At 39.6% G+C, this 18,068-nt stretch overlaps 1 protein-coding gene across 4 annotated transcripts in view; it reads right to left on the reverse strand.

The window, feature by feature from the left end:
* Positions 1–18,068, reverse strand: part of MRTFA (myocardin related transcription factor A) — a 205,537-nt gene that overhangs the window by 114,139 nt on the left and 73,330 nt on the right. For all 4 annotated transcript variants that reach the window (XM_055085328.1, XM_055085326.1, XM_055085327.1 and 1 more), the window contains exon 5: positions 12,851–13,112. In XM_055085328.1, the coding sequence (XP_054941303.1) occupies positions 12,851–13,112 (262 nt within the window). The remainder of the gene's footprint in view (positions 1–12,850; positions 13,113–18,068) is intronic.

The following is an 18,068-nucleotide window of genomic DNA, read 5'->3' on the forward strand; positions in this document are numbered from 1 at the left end:
CTCCCGGACCGGGGCACGAACCCGTGTCCCCTGCATCGGCAGGCGGACTCTCAACCACTGCGCCACCAGGGAAGCCCCCTAGCACAACATTTGATGAATACTCAAGAATGGGAAATTGATTATCTCTCAGTACTGAGATGAAATAGGTTATGAAATTCTCTACATCACATTTTAAGCAGAACTGCTTAATGAACTAGCCATGCTTAAGATTTGGGCATTTTCACATTGGCTAATCTAAAAAACCCTTGACAACCAGGCTTCCTGAGGAACGTAAGTAACAAATCTTTCCTTTCCCCAAGAAAATAATGTAATTTGGATCAGTAACTGCCCACTCACAAAATTTTTACTCCTCCCAGCAGTTAATTAGTACCTCCTGTGCAACACTAAAGCATGAAAGGATACAGTGTACTCTTTCAGGAAAAAAATACATTATCCGCCCTTACTTCCACAGGCTACACATATGGAAAACAAATGAGTACTTCCCAAATTTTACACAAAGGAGAAAAACCTATGAAAGGGGAACGAGTTATGTCGAAATGAACATTCTGTCCTGTTCATTTCTCTTTACATAATTCTTCCCATCCCACCCAGCAAAGCAGATAACAGACACACACAAATTGCATCTGTTATTTCCTCCAGAAAACATTTGGGATCAGCAACAACAGTTAGAAAGTGAAAAAAATTTAAAAGATACCATAACAGCATTAAAACTTATGAGACCTCTGAAAATAAATCTAACAAAAGATATGTAAAACCACCACATAGAAAATTATAAAACCTCACTGGGAGATTTAGAAAATCTAAATAAATGGAGAGGAAATTCCCTGGTGGTCCAGTGGTTAAGACTCTGTGTTCCCAGCGCAGGGGGCAGGGGTTCAATCCCTGGTCAGAGAACTAAGATCCCACAAGCTGTGGGGTATGGCCAAATAATAACAATAATAAGTTCTTAAATAAATGGAGAAAAATACCACATTTGTAGCACAATATTCTAAAGATGCTCATTCTCTCCAAATTAGTTTATAGATTTAATGCAATTCCAATCAAAATCCCACAGTGATTTTAAAATTCATATGGAAATGCAAAGGGCCAAGAATAAGGCAAGGAAAAGACTCTTGGAAAAGGAAAAAGAATAAGCCAAGAAAAAGACTCTTGGAAAAGGAAAAGACTTACTTCTCCCATAGAACAGGACTAACTACTGTTACCATAATCAAGACTGAGGTATTGGTACAAGCACAGACACACAGACCAGTAGAAACAAACAGGAGCTCAGAAACACACTCACACATAGGCAAGTCCCTGATACATGAAAGGAGCTCTGCTGATCAGTGGGAAAGAAGATTATTTTCAATAAATAAGAATCCGAGACTTGCCTGGTGGCGCAGTGATTAAGAATCTGCCTGCCAATGCAGGGGACACGGGTTCGAGCCCTGGTCCGGGAAGATCCCACATGCCATGGAGCAACTAAGCCCACGCACCACTACTGAGCCTGCGCTCTAGAGCCCATGAGCCACAACTACTGAGCCCACGTGCCACAACTACTGAAGACCGCGTGCCTAGAGCCTGTGTTCTGCAACGAGAAGCCACCGCAATGAGAAGCCCACACACCACCACAAAGAGTAGCCCCGGCTCGCAGCAACTGGGGAAAGCCCGCATGAAGCAATGAAGACCCAACACAGACTAAAATAAATAAATAAATAATTTTTTTTAACATAAATAAATAAATAAGAATCCATTTGGAAAAAAAAAATCAGGTTGGGCCTTACCTTACCCCCATACAAAAAATTAAGATACAAAACTCACTAACTAATTGGAAATCCTTAATTAAAAGATACCATAAAGAGAATGAGAAAGATAAATCACAGAGTGTGAGAAGATATCTGTAACACATTTAAGCAACAACAAACTAGTATTCAGAATATATCAAAGAACTCCTATTAGTTCTTTAGTAGAAAAAATAGGCAAAAAATGTCACTAGGCATTTCACAAAAGAAATCCAAATGGCTAGTATGTATAAGAGATGTTTAACCTCATTAGAAAACAGTAAAATGAAAATCAAGAACATCGTAAGATACCTTCACATAACCAACAGAGTAGTAAATATTAAAAATCCAACAATTCCAAGTGTTGGTAAGGATATGGAGCAGTAGGAACTTTCATAAACTGCTGGAGGGTATATAAACTGGTACAACCACTTTGGAAAAGAATTTAATCTTACCTAGTAATTTTGTTACTATATATATGTATAGGAATTTCCATTCCTATGTATATATGCATGTACCCATGTGCCAGGATACATAAAGAACATTCACAGCAATATTGTAATAGCCTAACCCTGGAAACTACCCAAACGTTCACCAGAAGAATGGATTTTTTAAAATTATGGAATAATTTTCCATGGGAGCATTCACTATACAGTAATGAAAATGAATAAACTAAAGCCGTATGCATAAATGAATAGCACATGTACTGAACAAAAGAAGAATACAGAATCATTCCGTTCATATAAACTTCAACTAAACTATATTGTTTAGGAATATATTTGTAGTAGGTAAAACAAATGATTTTCAAGAAGTCAGAATAGTGGTTACTCCTATGAAGAAGAGATGGTGCTGTAATCAAAGAGCATGTGGGAGGCTTCCTTGGGGCTTAAAATGAGTTATTGTTGAGCTGAGTAGTGGTTATACAGCTCTTTGCTTTATGGTTATTCTGTAAACTATCATGATTTATGCACTTCTCTGTACGTATGTTATTATCCTCCCCGCCCCCCCCAAAAAAGAAAAAAAGACATGAATGGTAAAATATATATCACCAATCTAATACTGGGGGGGGGGCGGCAATCAGTGTAAGAAGCTTTTTCAGCTATGTAGATCTAATTTCAAATGTTCTGTCCCATTCTTCTCTAAGTATATTCATATCTGTTGGATCATGAACAATATGTGACTCAGAAGTAAAGGTTCCTACAGGTGTAGATAAAAGTAATTTCTTGTGGGTGATATTTCAAGTTTTTATTTACTCAATCCTTGGTGGGTTGGAGAAAAGTACTTTCTCAATAATGAGAATGCAAAATACAAAAATTCAAGTCCTACAAAGTTCTCATCAGCTTTAAGAAACAAACATGAATTTGTTAACTAGAACACAAGAAGTGCAGGAGAGCTATCTAGGGGGTGCTAGGGGGATCAAGCAGGAAAAAGGAAAGGTAAATCTCAACATTTTCAAAAATTTTGCCTCGTATCAACCTCTATCTATGACCCCCAAAATTATCCCCCATAAACAGATGACTAGCCCCAAATTTAGTCTGTAGTACCTAAAGTGGGAAAGAAAAACAAAGAAATTTGGTATTGATTAGCTCTTATAAAAGAGCTAATTAATGGTTTGGTCATCAAAGGAACAGGAGAGAAGGCAAAAACTAGTAGCTATGGTCCAACTTATTCTTCTATATACCTTTCAATGTCTTCCTCAGTGCCTCATTTACTGTAGGCACTTGATAAATATCTGCTGAATAATAATTTCCATACTGGTCACAGCAATGAACAGTAGCAGAACTGTAGGAAGGTACAAATGACTGACCTGAAATAAACGTTTAAAAGTCAAGGATAAAATAAAAGGCCAAGGATACAATCCCCAAAATGCCAGCTTTCTCTTAGAAACATTTATGAACTTGTCATCCATTAAATTATCTAACTTTGGTCTATAATGCCTTCTGAGTAATGCATTCCATGTAATTACTATACACTGTGTCTTAAATCCATGATTCTCAAACGTCAAGAGGCACACCTCTTAGGATATAAGCAAGTCCCCAACTTATAAATGGATTATATCCCAAAAGTTCATTTGTAATTTGATCATCTGGAATATGGAATGTACTTTCCCACATGAAATACGAATTATGGCAAAATTCTCAGGCTTGCCCACAAAAGCCTATAAGGTAACTGAAATGCAATATATTTGCAATGAGAAAACGGAGTAAATGGTATTTCAGCTCCCATCCTAGAGGCTCCTGAAAATACACCTTATGCAGTCTCAGCCAGTTCTGAAACTCATTCATACTTGAAAGACTGTAATCAGTTAGTATAAAGAAGGGGTGGATATGTAAGGAAAAGACAGCCAAAGAGCACTGCGCCATTAAAGGAAGAAGCAAAGTAAAACCTGAATTTTCCATTATGACACATTCATTCAATATGTGCCAGCTGGCCAAAGGGGATGGGGTTAGATCATTAGAGAGATTTTTCTGGACTTCTGCAAGCCCAGCCTGGAGAGGATCCAAAGGTACATCAATTTTATCTTTTAGACCTAAGTGCTCAGCCTAGAATAAGACAGACGAGTAATATTTAAAAATACACCTTGAAACGTCTCTGCCAACTTTTTCCAATTAGGTCAATAAAGGTTGGGTTAAGGCACCTCCTCTCAGTAGGGTTCCAACTTGCTCTGTTTAGGAAATAGAGGTATCAGGACCTAGACTGCCTATTGCTCTGTAAGGACCCTTGCTCAATCCATGACTTTCCATATAAGATATGCCTCTAAATAAAAGAGATCTGAGAAGAAGTAAAACTTCACTCCACCTTTTCAACACACAGTACACCATCCATGAAAAAGCATCTCGAACCCCAGGATTTATTTTGCTCTAGAACACCACACTTTCCAATTCCATAATCCTCTTGAGGATTTTCCATTTCTGCTCTTACCTTTACCTCCCTACTAATAACCATGCAAAGCAGACCCAGTGTAAAATATAATAATGATTTTCTTATCAGTACATCCAGCCTTTTTCTCCTTTTGATAGGAAGAAGCACCATTAAGGTGCACAAACAGAAGACCCAATTATGGCCAGGAAAGCAATGCAACTAGATACTAATAACATGCCCCTGTCCAGACATTGACCTGCTGGCTGCTGGATGGAACAAAAAAAGAAAACAGTAAGATGTTTCACCAGGGAAACAGCTCCTCTGCAACTTCCTAGTTTTCTTAACTTGATCAATAATTCCTATTTTCTCCCTTAAACAACAGAATCTGATTTTGGCAGTTATTTTAATGATTTCTGCTAAGCAATTAGTATTTTTGGCCATTGACATACATTCTACCATATAGGTATTTTTCTGTAGTCATCAAACTTCTTATAGATTATTTCTTTATTAAGCCCCTCCCCTCCCCTTCAGCATTATTCTAATACCAGTATTTCACCACTGTTTCCTTTCTAATGCTGAATAAAATTTCAGTTCGGGGGGGTTATTTTCTCCTGCCAAAATGGTAATTATGCTGTACAGACTGTTATGTTTGTCTGTCAGTTTCAAGTATCCACATTCTCTTATAAGCAAGATCACTATTAATCAATTTGGGGCTCCTGGCAGTTAGGAAACCATTCTAGCAACTGAAGAGGCTGGCTCTGACATAGCTTAAACTAACAGAGATCATAGATGATCTAGATCAGAAGTTTTCAACGTGTGCTCTTTCAAGGGCTGCCTGAGGGGCAGGATGCCAAAGTAAGTGGGGTTCTGACTCCTCCATAGATTCCAGTCAACTGGAGCAGCTGTTTTACACACTGGACTTATACATAAAATTTCAAATTTATAGAGATCTTCAACTTTAAAGAAGTAGTTAAAACTTCTGGTCTAGGACTTCCCTGGCGGCACAGTGGTTAAGAATCCGCCTGCCAATGCAGGGGACACGGGTTCGATCCCTGGTCTGGGAAGATCCCACATGCCGCAGAGCAACTAGGCCTGTGCGCCACAATTACTGAGCCTGTGCCCCACAACTGCTGAAGCCCACATGCCCTAGAGCCCACGAGCCGCAACTACTGAAGCCCGCGCACCTAGAGCCCGCGCTCCGCAACAAGAGAAGCCACCTCAGTGAGAAGCCCGTGCACCGCAATGAAGAGTAGCCCCCACTCACTGCAACTAGAGAAAGCCCGTGTGCAGCAGCAAAGACCCAACGCAGACATAAATAAATAAATAAATTTTAAAAAATAAATGAATAAATATTAAAAAATTTTTTTAAATACAGACTCTCAGTCCTCAGCCAGATCTACAGAATCAGAATCTGCATTTACTGGAGAGGGTGTGGAGAAAAGGGAACCCTCTTGCACTGCTGGTGGGAATGTAAATTGATACAGCCACTATGGAGAACAGTATGGAGGTTCCTTAAAAAACTACAAATAGAACTACCATACGACCCCGCAATCCCACTACTGGGCATATACCCTGAGAAAACCATAATTCAAAAAGAGTCATGTACCAAAATGTTCATTGCAGCTCTATTTACAATAGCCAGGACATGGAAGCAACCTAAGTGTCCATCAACAGATGAATGGATAAAGAAGATGTGGCACATATATACAATGGAATATTACTCAGCCATAAAAAGGAGGATATGGGGAGGGGGAAGGGTAAGCTGTGACGAAGTGAGAGAGTGGCAGGGACATATATACACTATCAAATGTAAATTAGACAGCTGGTGGGAAGCTGCCGCGTAGCACAGGGAGATCAACTCTGTGCTTTGTGACCACCTAGAGGGGTGGGATAGGGAGGGAGGGTGACGCAAGAGGGAAGAGATATGGGAACATATGTATATGTATAACTGATTCACTTTGTTGTAAAGGAGAAACTAACACACTATGGTAAAACAGTCATACTCCAATAAAGATGTTAAAAAAAAAAAAAGAATCTGCATTTAACAAGCACCCTTGTTGATTGATTAGCACGTTAGTTTCTGGCTAGGCACTAAGGATATCACAATAAATAAGACAGACATAATCCTTGCTTTCACAAAGCTTCTCATCTAGTCAAATATGATAACAAATAAGTAGATAATTATGCACAGGGTACTTAGGAAGAACACAAAGGGCAAACCCCTAACCTAAGTTGGGAGTCTAAGGAAGAAGTCCTGAAGGAAGCAGCACCTTACCCTGGTTCTTTTTTTTTTTTTTTTTTAATATTTATTTATGTTTTTGGCTGTGCTGGGGTCTTAGCTGAGGCACGTGGGATCTTCACTGCAGCACACGGGATCTTCAGTTGCGGCACGCAGGACCTTTAGTTGCAACATGAGAACTCTTAGTTATGGCATCCAAACTCTTAGTTGAAGCATGTGGGATCTGGTTCCCTCACCAGGGATCGAACCCAGGCCGCATGCACTGGGAGTGTGGAGCCTTAGCCACTGGACCAGCAGGGAAGTCCTTACCCTGGTTCTTGACTAAAAAGAAACATTAGCCAGAAGAAGAGGATGAACGTCATTCCAGGAAGAAAAAACAGGGGCTTCTCTAGTGGCGCAGCAGTTAAGAATCTGCCTGCCAATGCAGGGGACACGGGTTCAAGCCCTGGTCCGGGAAGATCCCACATGCCGCGGAGCAACTGGGCCCGTGAGCCACAACTACTGAGCTCATGTGCCAAAACTACTGAGCTCATGTGCCAAAACTACTGAAGCCCACGCACCGCAACAAGAGAAGCTACCGCAATGAGAAGCCCGCGCACCTCAACGGAGACCCAGTGCAGCCAAAAATAAATTAAAAATTAAAAAAAAAAGAAAAAGAAAAAAGAAAAAACAGGACATGAAGTGGAACTGAGATGCAGAAATGTCTCTTGTGGGAAATCCAAGTTTTGCATTGTGAGCGGGAAGAGATGAGAGGCAGGGCAGAAACTGGCTATGAAGGTTTGCCAAGATGAGGAGCATAAAGGGAGGAAATGGGGAACCGCTAACTGATTTCAAGCAGGAGAGCAGAAGCCTCATTTATGGTTTAGAAAGATCATCCCATTGGCAATAGGGACAAGAAGAGAAACAAGGAGAGACCAGTTAGAAGGCCATTCCTGCAGTAATCCAAGTATGACATTATTAAGAGTCTGAACTAAGTGGCAGCTGTAAAGATGGCAAGAAAAGAATGAATTCAGTAGTATGACCATTGTGGAATTTACAAAAATTGGTAACTGGTGGCTGAGAGGAAAGATAGAGGAGATAGAAAGGAAATGGAGTAAAAAATTACTTCTAAAAATAGCATGTTATAATCTTTCTGGAGGACAATTTGGAAATAATGACTTTAAAAAATTAAAAACTTCATACCCAAACACGTTACTTTTGGGACCAGAAGGACACAATGTTCTTTATGTCCTTATCTTTTTATCCACTTCTGGAGTTTGTCCTACAGTTACTTGAAAGATTTATATACCAAGATGTTTACTGCAGTATTATTTATAACATAAAAAAATAAAAACAAGGTAAAGGTCTCAGGAGACTGGCTAAATGTTGTATACACACAATACAAATATCAAGCAGAGAAAAAATGTTTTCTAATATAGCTGAATGATATAGTAAAATCTCATAATATTACATGAAAATAATTTATACAGAGTATATATGTGTAAAAGTAAACAAATGAATGAACAAATAAAAACTGATAGAAAATATATTAACTGCTGCCATTAGCTATCACTGAACTGTATAATTATGAGGGAATTTTCATTTTCTTTTTTCCTATACTTTATCTGATAATAAAACAAATAAAACCCTTCAAGTTTTCATTCAGAAAGAAAACAAAACAAAGCAACCCCCTGGTCTAAACATCTGGGTAGAAGGTGGTGCCAATTTCTACAATAACGAATTCAGTAGGAACAGCGGTAAGATGATGAGTTTAGCTCTGAGCGTACTGAGTCTGTGGCACATCCAGTGAAGGTGTTCAACAGACAGCCAAGCATATGAGTCTGGAGCGCAGCGCAGAGACTTGGCCTGGAAAGATAACATGGAATCAATAGCATATTATGGAGGTTAAAGCCAGAGTTCTGGGGGAAACCATTCAAGGTAAAGATATAGAGTAAGAAGTTAAGGAAGCTCTAGAGCTGAACAGTGGAGAGTAATAAAATTTAAGAGGTGAGTAGAGAAAGATAGTAAAAGATCTGAGCAGAGAAGGGAGTGGCTAGAAAGACTGAGTTTTAAAAGCCAGTAAAGAGTAGTGTCACAGATGTCAGTGGAGGAAAAGTTTCAGTCAGAGGGCGTGGCCAACCATGTCAAATGCTACAGAGAGGTCAAATAGAATAAAGAGTACCTATTTGGTCTACAACAAAAAGAGCACTAATGACTTTGGCAATGGCAGTTTCTGAAGAGAGGTAGGGACAGAGGCCAGAATGCAGTGAAGTCTCTGGAATGTGGGAAAGTAGAGAGACAGTAACTGTAAACTACTCTTTCAGGAGCTTGACTTTAAAGGGAAGGTTAGAGAATTGTTGTTGTTCAAAATGGGGGGAAAAATCAGCTGATTTACATGGCAAAGAGCTGAGAGAGAAAGTCTGAAGATACACCAACACCTCTGCCTCAACAGTAACAGCTGCCTTCTACTCCACTGAGACCATCACAGCTGTCAGCACCAATTTTCTCTACTTCCTGCCCCAAGATATGACAGTTTTGCTGTCTGCTGTCTGTCATCACCTTCACTGCCATTCCTCCCATCCCAGAGGAATGCTGGTCCCCACTCATGCTCAAGGCAGAGCCAATGCCTTTGGATCCCATCCTCTTGCATCTCCCAGGAACAATGCTCCATCAGTTATCCTTTCTCTTTTTCTGTCTCCAGCTTGTCCCTCTGGACTCTTTCCCCTTAACGTATAAATAAGCTGAACTTTCTGCCATCTTGGGTGAATAAGTAGACATTATAAATGGGAAAAGAACATAAGAAAACTGCTTGAGGGTCCACTATTTCCCAAAATAAAAAATGCCTGAGTTTCCATCACATTTCCCACTACGCATGTAAAACAGAGTTCTTGCCACAAACAAGTAAACCATTCATCTATTTATTCAACAAATATTGATTGGGTGCCCACTATGAGCCAGGAGTTGAATATATACTGTGAATAAACTAAAGTTTCTGGACTCATGAAATGTACTATCAGAGAGGGGAAATACAGACAACAAACATATACACACATGTACAAACACACACACACACACATACACAGGTCATAATAAGTGCTTAGAAGAAAAACAAAGCAGGATAGAGTAATGGGAGGTGCTATTTTAATAAGATAGGCAGGAAAGGCCTCCCAGAGAAAATAACATTTGTGCAGGAACTTCAGTGACAGCACAAGCATCAAGGCCCTAGGGCAGTAGCATACTTGACATGTTCAAGAAATAACAAGAAAGTAAGTGTGGCTGGAACAGAGTGAGCTGGGGAACAGAGGTAAGAAATCAGGTGATGTTGTTCATGGGTTAGCTGTGAGGTAATAGATTTAAGCTAGAAAAAAAAAAAAAGAAAGAAATCAGGTGAGAGGTGATACCAGGACCACATTGTAAAAACTATGATTTCATCATAAGCCTCATGAGAAGATATTGAAGAGTTCTGAGAGGAGTGTGACAATGTCCGATTTCAGTTTTCAAAGGCCCACTGAGTGGAGAATTCCAATTACAACACAGGGTGATGAAGTACAAACACAAAGGGCAAATGGGCAAACACAAAGAGGGACACCTAACACTGAATATGAGTGAGGACAGGCTTCTCAAAGGGAGTGATGTCTGAACAGAATACTGAAGGACAAGTAAGAGTTAGCAAGAAGGCGGCAGGGTGGGGTTTGGGGGCGGCGGGTTTCCCAAATGGAGGGTATAGATGTAGAAAAGCCAGAGGAGTTTTGAAAAGGTTTGGTATTTCTAAACCCCAGTATCAAAGAGTCAAAAAATAGTTTATAGGGCTTCCCTGGTGGCGCAGTGGTTGAGAGTCCGCCTGCCGATGCAGGGGACGCGGGTTCGTGCCCCGGTCCGGGAGGATCCCACATGCCGTGGAGCGGCTGGGCCCGTGAGCCATGGCCGCTGAGCCTGCGCGTCCGGAGCCCGTGCTCCGCAACGGGAGAGGCCACAACAGTGAGAGGCCCGCGTACCGCAAAAACAAAAAAAAATAAAAATAAAATAATAAATAAATAAATAAATAAAAATTAAAAATAGTTTATAAAAATATACCACTTATAATGTCTACCCCCAAAAAAGATACCAGGGAATATACCTAATAAAATATTTGCATAACCTTTATGGAAAAAATTATAAAATCTGTGTGTATATACTAAAGACAGCCTATTTAACTGGAGAGATAAAACTAACTAATGGACAGGAAGACCCAATATTTAAAATGTATATTCTCTCCCTTAACCTATAAATGATATATTTCAAATCAAAATCCCAGCAAGAACTTCACAGCAGCATGATTCATAAGAGCCTTAAACTAAAACAAACCAAATATCCATCAAAAGTAAAAATGGACAAATTACATTCATAAAATGGATTGGTTATATAGCAATGAAAATGAACTACTGCCACACACAATTCAACCCAAATGAATTTCAAAAACATAAAAGAGGGCTTCCCTGGTGACGCAGTGGTTGAGAATCCGCCTGCTGATGCAGGGTACATGGGTTCGTGCCCTGGTCCGGGAAGATCCCACATGCCGCGGAGTGGCTGGGCCCGTGAGCCATGACCACTGAGCCTGCGCATCCGAAGCCTGTGCTCCGCAACGGGAGAGGCCGCAACAGTGAGAGGCCCGCGTACCGCAAAAAACAAAAACAAAAACAAAAACAAAAACAAAAAAAACCGTAAAAGAAGCCACCAACAGAACACCATACAGCATGATTCCATCTATATCAAGTTTAGAAACAAGCAAAACTAACCTACTGTGTTAAAAGTCAGGATGGTAGTTTCGTCTGATCGGGAAGAGGGAGTACTGATTGGGAAGAAGCACAAGGGGTGGTTCTGGGGTGCTGGAAATATTTTATTTCTTTATTAAATAGTAATTACGCACAGGTGTAGTCACTTTGCTTGTAATAACAACCAGGATGCTTACAATCTGTGTTATTCTGTATCAACGTTATACTTCAATAAAATGGAAATATACTGATGTCTGCAATTTACTTTGAAATGTATCCAAAAAATAAGGTGGATTGATGGACAGTGGGATGGATAGATCTACTATAAAGAAAATACTATAAAATGTTAATGGTAGAATCTGAGTGGTGGATATAAAGGTATACAGTGTAAAACTCTCTACTTCATCATATGTTGGAATTTTTTCATAATAAAATGTTGGATGAGACAACCCCAATAGGTTTTCTTGTAGAACTTCACAAGCTGATTCTAAAATTATGGAAAAATAAAAGGTCAAGATTAGCCAAAACAACTTTGAAGAAGAAAAAGGCAAGGAGAGACCTGTCCTAACAGATGGCAACAGTAATTTAAATGATGTAAAGACACAGAGATAGAGAGATCAGTGAAACAGAACAGAGAGCCCAAAAACTAACTCCTGTACACAGAGAAACAGAATAAACCTGGCATTAAAGATCACTAGGGAAGGGAATTCCCTGATGGTCCAGCAGTTAGGACTCCACGCTTCCACTGCATGGGGCATGGGTTTGATCCGTCAGGAAACTAAGACCCTACATGCCACGTGGCACGGCCAAAAAAAAAAAGATCACTAGGGAAAAGAAGAACTATCCAATAAATGGTGATTCATAGATTAGATTAGAAGAAATTACAGAATACCTTTAATAACTCACAGGGAAAATAAATATTGAACAATAAACACAGTTGCTGAAAAACACATACAATATAGTTCTCCCTCTCCAATTAATATATGTATTACATAAATGTGTATATGTGTTTACAAAATGAGAAATATTACACAGGAAGAAGCAAAGAAATAGGAAAAAAAAACAGAAACCAATTATGATAACCCAGGCAGGAAATGCTGGGCTTACAATGACCACCTAAACTTATCATTTCTCTATTTTCTAAGAAATATTAAGATTATAAGAAACTTTCAAGAGACATAAAATAAAGGATCTATGACATTAGAAACATGAAGACCTTGGTTCAAATCAGACAATTCAATAATTCCATATCTACTCACCATTCTTCCGCTCACTAAGTGGAGGCAAATTGGGATTCCTGCCAGGATGGAGGCCTAGGGTCAGCTCGGGCTGCAAGGAGAGCTCCTGCAGTTCATTGGCAACAGCTTCGCTTTGGGGGCTGGGTGCCGCGGACAGGGACACCAGCACTGGTTCATCATCATTTTCGCCAGCCCCTCCTCCGTCCAGCCCATTCACAGCAATGACGGAAGGGGGCAGGCACACTACACTGGAGAAATCCACCTTGGCTTTCGTGATGGCAACCTGGAAATGGAAGGAGAAATAAAAAGTTTAGTTATGGAAAAAAGACTATTCCACTGAGTACATGCTGAATACTAATTATTATAAATTATAGTACTGGTGAGCTACCACTATTCTTAAAAGCTTTTTGTAAAGTAAACTAGTATCACGATTAAATTTTTACTATGCTCAAAGAGTGCATGAGATTTCAAGTCCGATAAGTGTCCTCAACTATATCACTCAGGAGGATAATGTACGACTGAAATAAAACCAACACACACACACACACACACCCCACACACACACACACACACACCCCACACACACAAACACACGTCTAGCGGGATAAAAGGAAATAGTGGTCAAGGAGAAATAGCTATGAGATAAATGTTACCTTCCAACTACTAAGGAAAAATATCTTGTGAAAAAATATTTAATGAGTACAAGGTATTAAAGTATCATATTGTACCAACATAATCCAGGGGAGAAAATTTCTTTAAGAAAACAATCCCCAAGCCACTAGATTCCACAAAGAAATATAAACAGAGATGTCTGCTTGATAATGGGTATTAGCTTAATTTAAAAAAAAAATTTTATACACTTTTTAAAGGTTACTTTCCATTTAAATATTGGCTATATTCCCCATTTTGTACAACACATCCTTGATCCTATCTTACACCCAATAGTTTGTACCTCCCACTCCTCTTCCGTCCATATTGCCCCCACAACACTGGTAACCACTAGCTCGTTCCCTGTGAGTCTGCTTCTTTTTTGTTATATTCACTATTTTTTAGATTCCACATGTCAGTGATATCATACAGTATTTGTCTTTCTGTCTTACTTCACTTAGCATAATGCCCTCCAAGTCCATCCATGTTGCTGCAAATGGCAAAATTTCATTCTTTTTTATGGCTGAGTAGTATTCCATTGTGTATATACACCATGTCTTCTTTATCCACTCATCTGTTGATGGGCACTTAGGTTGTTTCCATACCTTGCCAACTGTAAATAATGCCGCTATGAACACTGGGGTGGCATGTATCTTTTCGAATTAGCGTTTTCTTTTTTTAGCTCAAATATTTTAACCCAACTGAATATTTAATCACAGGACCCAGGAATGGAATACTAAAAACAAAACACATGGCAACCCGAGAAAGAACAAGATCTTTAAAAATGAAAAAGAATACAAATAATTTGAAAGTCTTTTTAACAACAAGGGAATTAATGGTTAAGGGAATTAAGACTATATTCATCCACCAAATGCTGTGGAATTATTAAGAATAATTTTTACAAATTAAAATGTGGAAACTTTATCTAAAATTACGTTTACAAAAAGATATAAAAACCCATACTCATATAAAAATATTATACACAGAAAAAAAGACCATAAGGAAATTTACCAAAACACAAAATGGGCTTTGTTTGTTTGGACTATGAAAATTTTTACTTTCTTTAGTTTCCAAATGTTCTCTAAAACACACATATTGCTTTTATAATGAAAAAGCTATAATTCTTAATCTAAAAAGGAGACCTAGGAGTTCCCTGCAGACTTTAGTGAGGACTTTAATCTGCTTCAGGTTAAGAAACCAACAAAATATTGGAAAGCCATGAAATGAAGAAAGGCACTGAAAACTAAAAGGACCATCACATTCTACCTTCATGTAAGGCTATAATGTGCCCAAACCTGACTGTAGTTCTGGTTGCTCTTCATAAAATATAAAATGGAATGGAAAAGATCAGATAAGACCAATTAAGAAGGGCGGGGGTTGTGGGGGGGGCTTCCCTGGTGGCACAGTGGTTGAGAATCTGCCTGCCAATGCAGAGGACACGGGTTCGACCCCTGGTCTGGGAAGGTCCCACATGCCGCGGAGCAACTAGGCCCGTGAGCCACACTACTGAGCCTACCTGTCGGGAGCTTGTGCTCCGCAACAAGAGAGGCTGCGACAGTGAGAGGCCAGCGCACCGCAGTGAAGAGTGGCCCCCGCTTGCCAAAACTAGAGAAAGCCCTCGCACAGAAACGAAGACCCAACACAGCCAAAAATAAATATAGGGCTTCCCTGGTGGTGCAGTGGTTGAGAGCCCGCCTGCCGATGCAGGGGACGCGGGTTCATGCCCCGGTCTGCGAAGATCCCACATGCTGTGGAGCGGCTAGGCCCGTGAGCCATGGCCGCTGAGCCTGCGCATCCAGAGCCTGTGCTCTGCAACGGGAGAGGCCACAACAGTGAGAGGCCCACATACTGCAAAATAAATAAATAAAAATAAAATTTTTTAAAAACACACTTATTTAAAAAAAACAAAAAGAAGGGGTGGTGACATTAAGAAGAATAAAGACATTAAGAAGGATTCTCTACTCCAAAAATGCTGAAAGAAAGTGAGGCAAGTTCAAAAGAAAATATATATATATATATATTAGGAACTCAATAATCTAAGAGGTAGTATGGGCAAACCTTGGGAAAAGAATTTTTTAAGGGTTTGAACAATTTTAGGAATTAAAAAATAACAAATGTTTACCAAGAAAATCCAGAATCTGAACTTGAAAGAATTTTTTCCCATCTTGCCTATGACTTACCATCATTTAAGCCATGTCTCTATGTGTACTGGGAAAAAACAACTGTTATACATGATTAATCCATCTGGCTTTTCTTTGCCACTGACTCTGAAAGAGAATATTTGCTTTCCTTAACAGCAGCCTTTTCAGGCTAAAAAATTCAATTTTATGACATTTAACAATCCTTTGAGACCCAAACTCCTTAGGACAGAGTTCTCAATACCCTTCCCCACCCTGAAACATATGAGCGTGCTCACACATACACGTGCACATGGATGATGGCACTGAGATGCAAGTTTAAAAAAAAAAAAAAAAAACCACTCTTAAATGAGTCCTAAAGAAAAGCAGGAGGAGGACAGTATCAAAACATCCGCCTTGGGCTTCCCTGGTGGCGCCGTGGTTAAGACTCTACCTGCCAATGCAGGGGACACGGGTTCGAGCCCTGATCCAGGAAGATCCCACATGCCATGGAGCAACGAAGCCCGTGCACCACGACTACTGAGCCTGCGCTCTAGGGCCTGCAAGCCACAACTACAGAGCCCTCACGCCCAAAGCCCGTGCTCCGCAACAAGAGAAGCCCACGCACTGCAACAAAGAGTAGCCCCCGCTCACCGCAACTAAGAAATCCCACGCACGGCAACGAAGACCCAACGCAGCCAAAAATAAATAAAATAAAAATAAATAAATTTATTTAAAAAAAAAAAACTTCCGCCTTAAGACCTAGGAAAAGTAGCTTCACATACAGTAACAGGTTTTCAATAAACAGTTGTTCATATACAATGGAATATTATTCAGCTACAAAACGGAAGGAAATACTGCCATTTGCAAAAACACGGACAGACCTTGAGGGCATTATGCTACGTGAAATAAATCAGACAGAAAAAGACAAATACTGTATGATCTCACTTATGTGGAATCTAAAAAACAAACAGAAAAACAAAAATAAAAAACTCAGGGGCTTCCCTGGTGGCGCAGTGGTTGAGAGTCTGCCTGCCCATGCGGGGGACACGGGTTCGTGCCCCGGTCCGGGAAGATCCCACATGCCGCGGAGCGGCTGGGCCCGTGAGCCATGGCTGCTGAGCCTGCGCGTCCGGAGCCTGTGCTCCGCAATGGGAGAAGCCACAACAGTGAGAGGCCCGCGTAAAAAAGAAAAAGAAAAAAGGCCTGGCAGTAGTGTTTACTGGATATAGAGTTTTAGCTTTGCAAGATGAAAAAGTTCTAGAGATCTGTTGTACAACAATGTGAATATACTTAACACTAGTGAGCTAAACACTTAAAAATGATTAAGATGGTAACTTTAGTATCATATGTTTTTTACCACAATAATTTTTAAATGGCTTGGCAAGATCTCTGCTTAAGAAATAATTTACTAAACTAACTCATATTATTCATTGAGCTTGAAAGAATAAACTGTCTATTCTTTAAAGTGTCCCTTAATTTACTTTTCAGTAATTCAGAACAACCTTCCTGCTATTACTTTGAATTAGAAAATTATTATTATTGCTGAGATTTGGAGATCTGACATTCACATATGTTACTGCTCCCAAAAGACAACAAAGATTCATCCATCACATGATGTCACGATTTCTCTAATGAAGTTTGAAGTTAAACTGCATGCATCTGTAACTCTGGTATGTACTTAATGCACATAACCAGTAGTTCTAAAAAACAGATTTTTTTTGAAAGAAAATGTGGACTATGACCCCTAAAAGAAAGTCAACCCAAGTCAAGTGCTAGGCATAAAGAAAAAATGAAGAAGTTTAAAAAGTGATCTTTTGAAAATGACTCTACTGCCTAAAGCAATCTACAGATTCAACGCGATCCCTATCAAACTACCACTGGCATTTTTTACAGAACTAGAACAAAAAATTTCACAATTTGTATGGAAACACAAAAGACCCCAAATAGCCAAAGCAATCTTGAGAACGAAAAATGGAGCTGGAGGAATCAGGCTCCCTGACTTCAGACTATACTACAAAGCTACAGTAATCAAGACAGTATGGTACTGGCACAAAAACAGAAATATAGATCAATGGAACAGGAGAGAAAGCCCAGAGATAAACCCACACACATATGGTCACCTTATCTTTGATAAAGGAGGGAAGGATATACAGTGGAGAAAAGACAGCCTCTTCAATAAGTGGTGCTGGGAAAACTGGACAGCTACATGTAAAAGTATGAAATTAGAACACTCCCTAACACCACACACAAAAATAAACTCAAAATGGATTAAAGACCTAAATGTAAGGCCAGACACTATCAAACTCTTAGAGGAAAACATAGGCAGAACACTCTATGGCATAAATCACAGCAGGATCCTGTTGGACCCATCTCCTAGAGAAATGCAAATAAAAACAAAAAAAAACAAATGGGACCTAATGAAACTTAAAAGCTTTTGCACAGCAAAGGAAACCATAAACAAAATGAAAAGA

The sequence above is a fragment of the Physeter macrocephalus genome, chromosome 6 (assembly GCF_002837175.3).
Source record: "Physeter macrocephalus isolate SW-GA chromosome 6, ASM283717v5, whole genome shotgun sequence".
NCBI classification, from domain to species: domain Eukaryota; kingdom Metazoa; phylum Chordata; class Mammalia; order Artiodactyla; family Physeteridae; genus Physeter; species Physeter macrocephalus.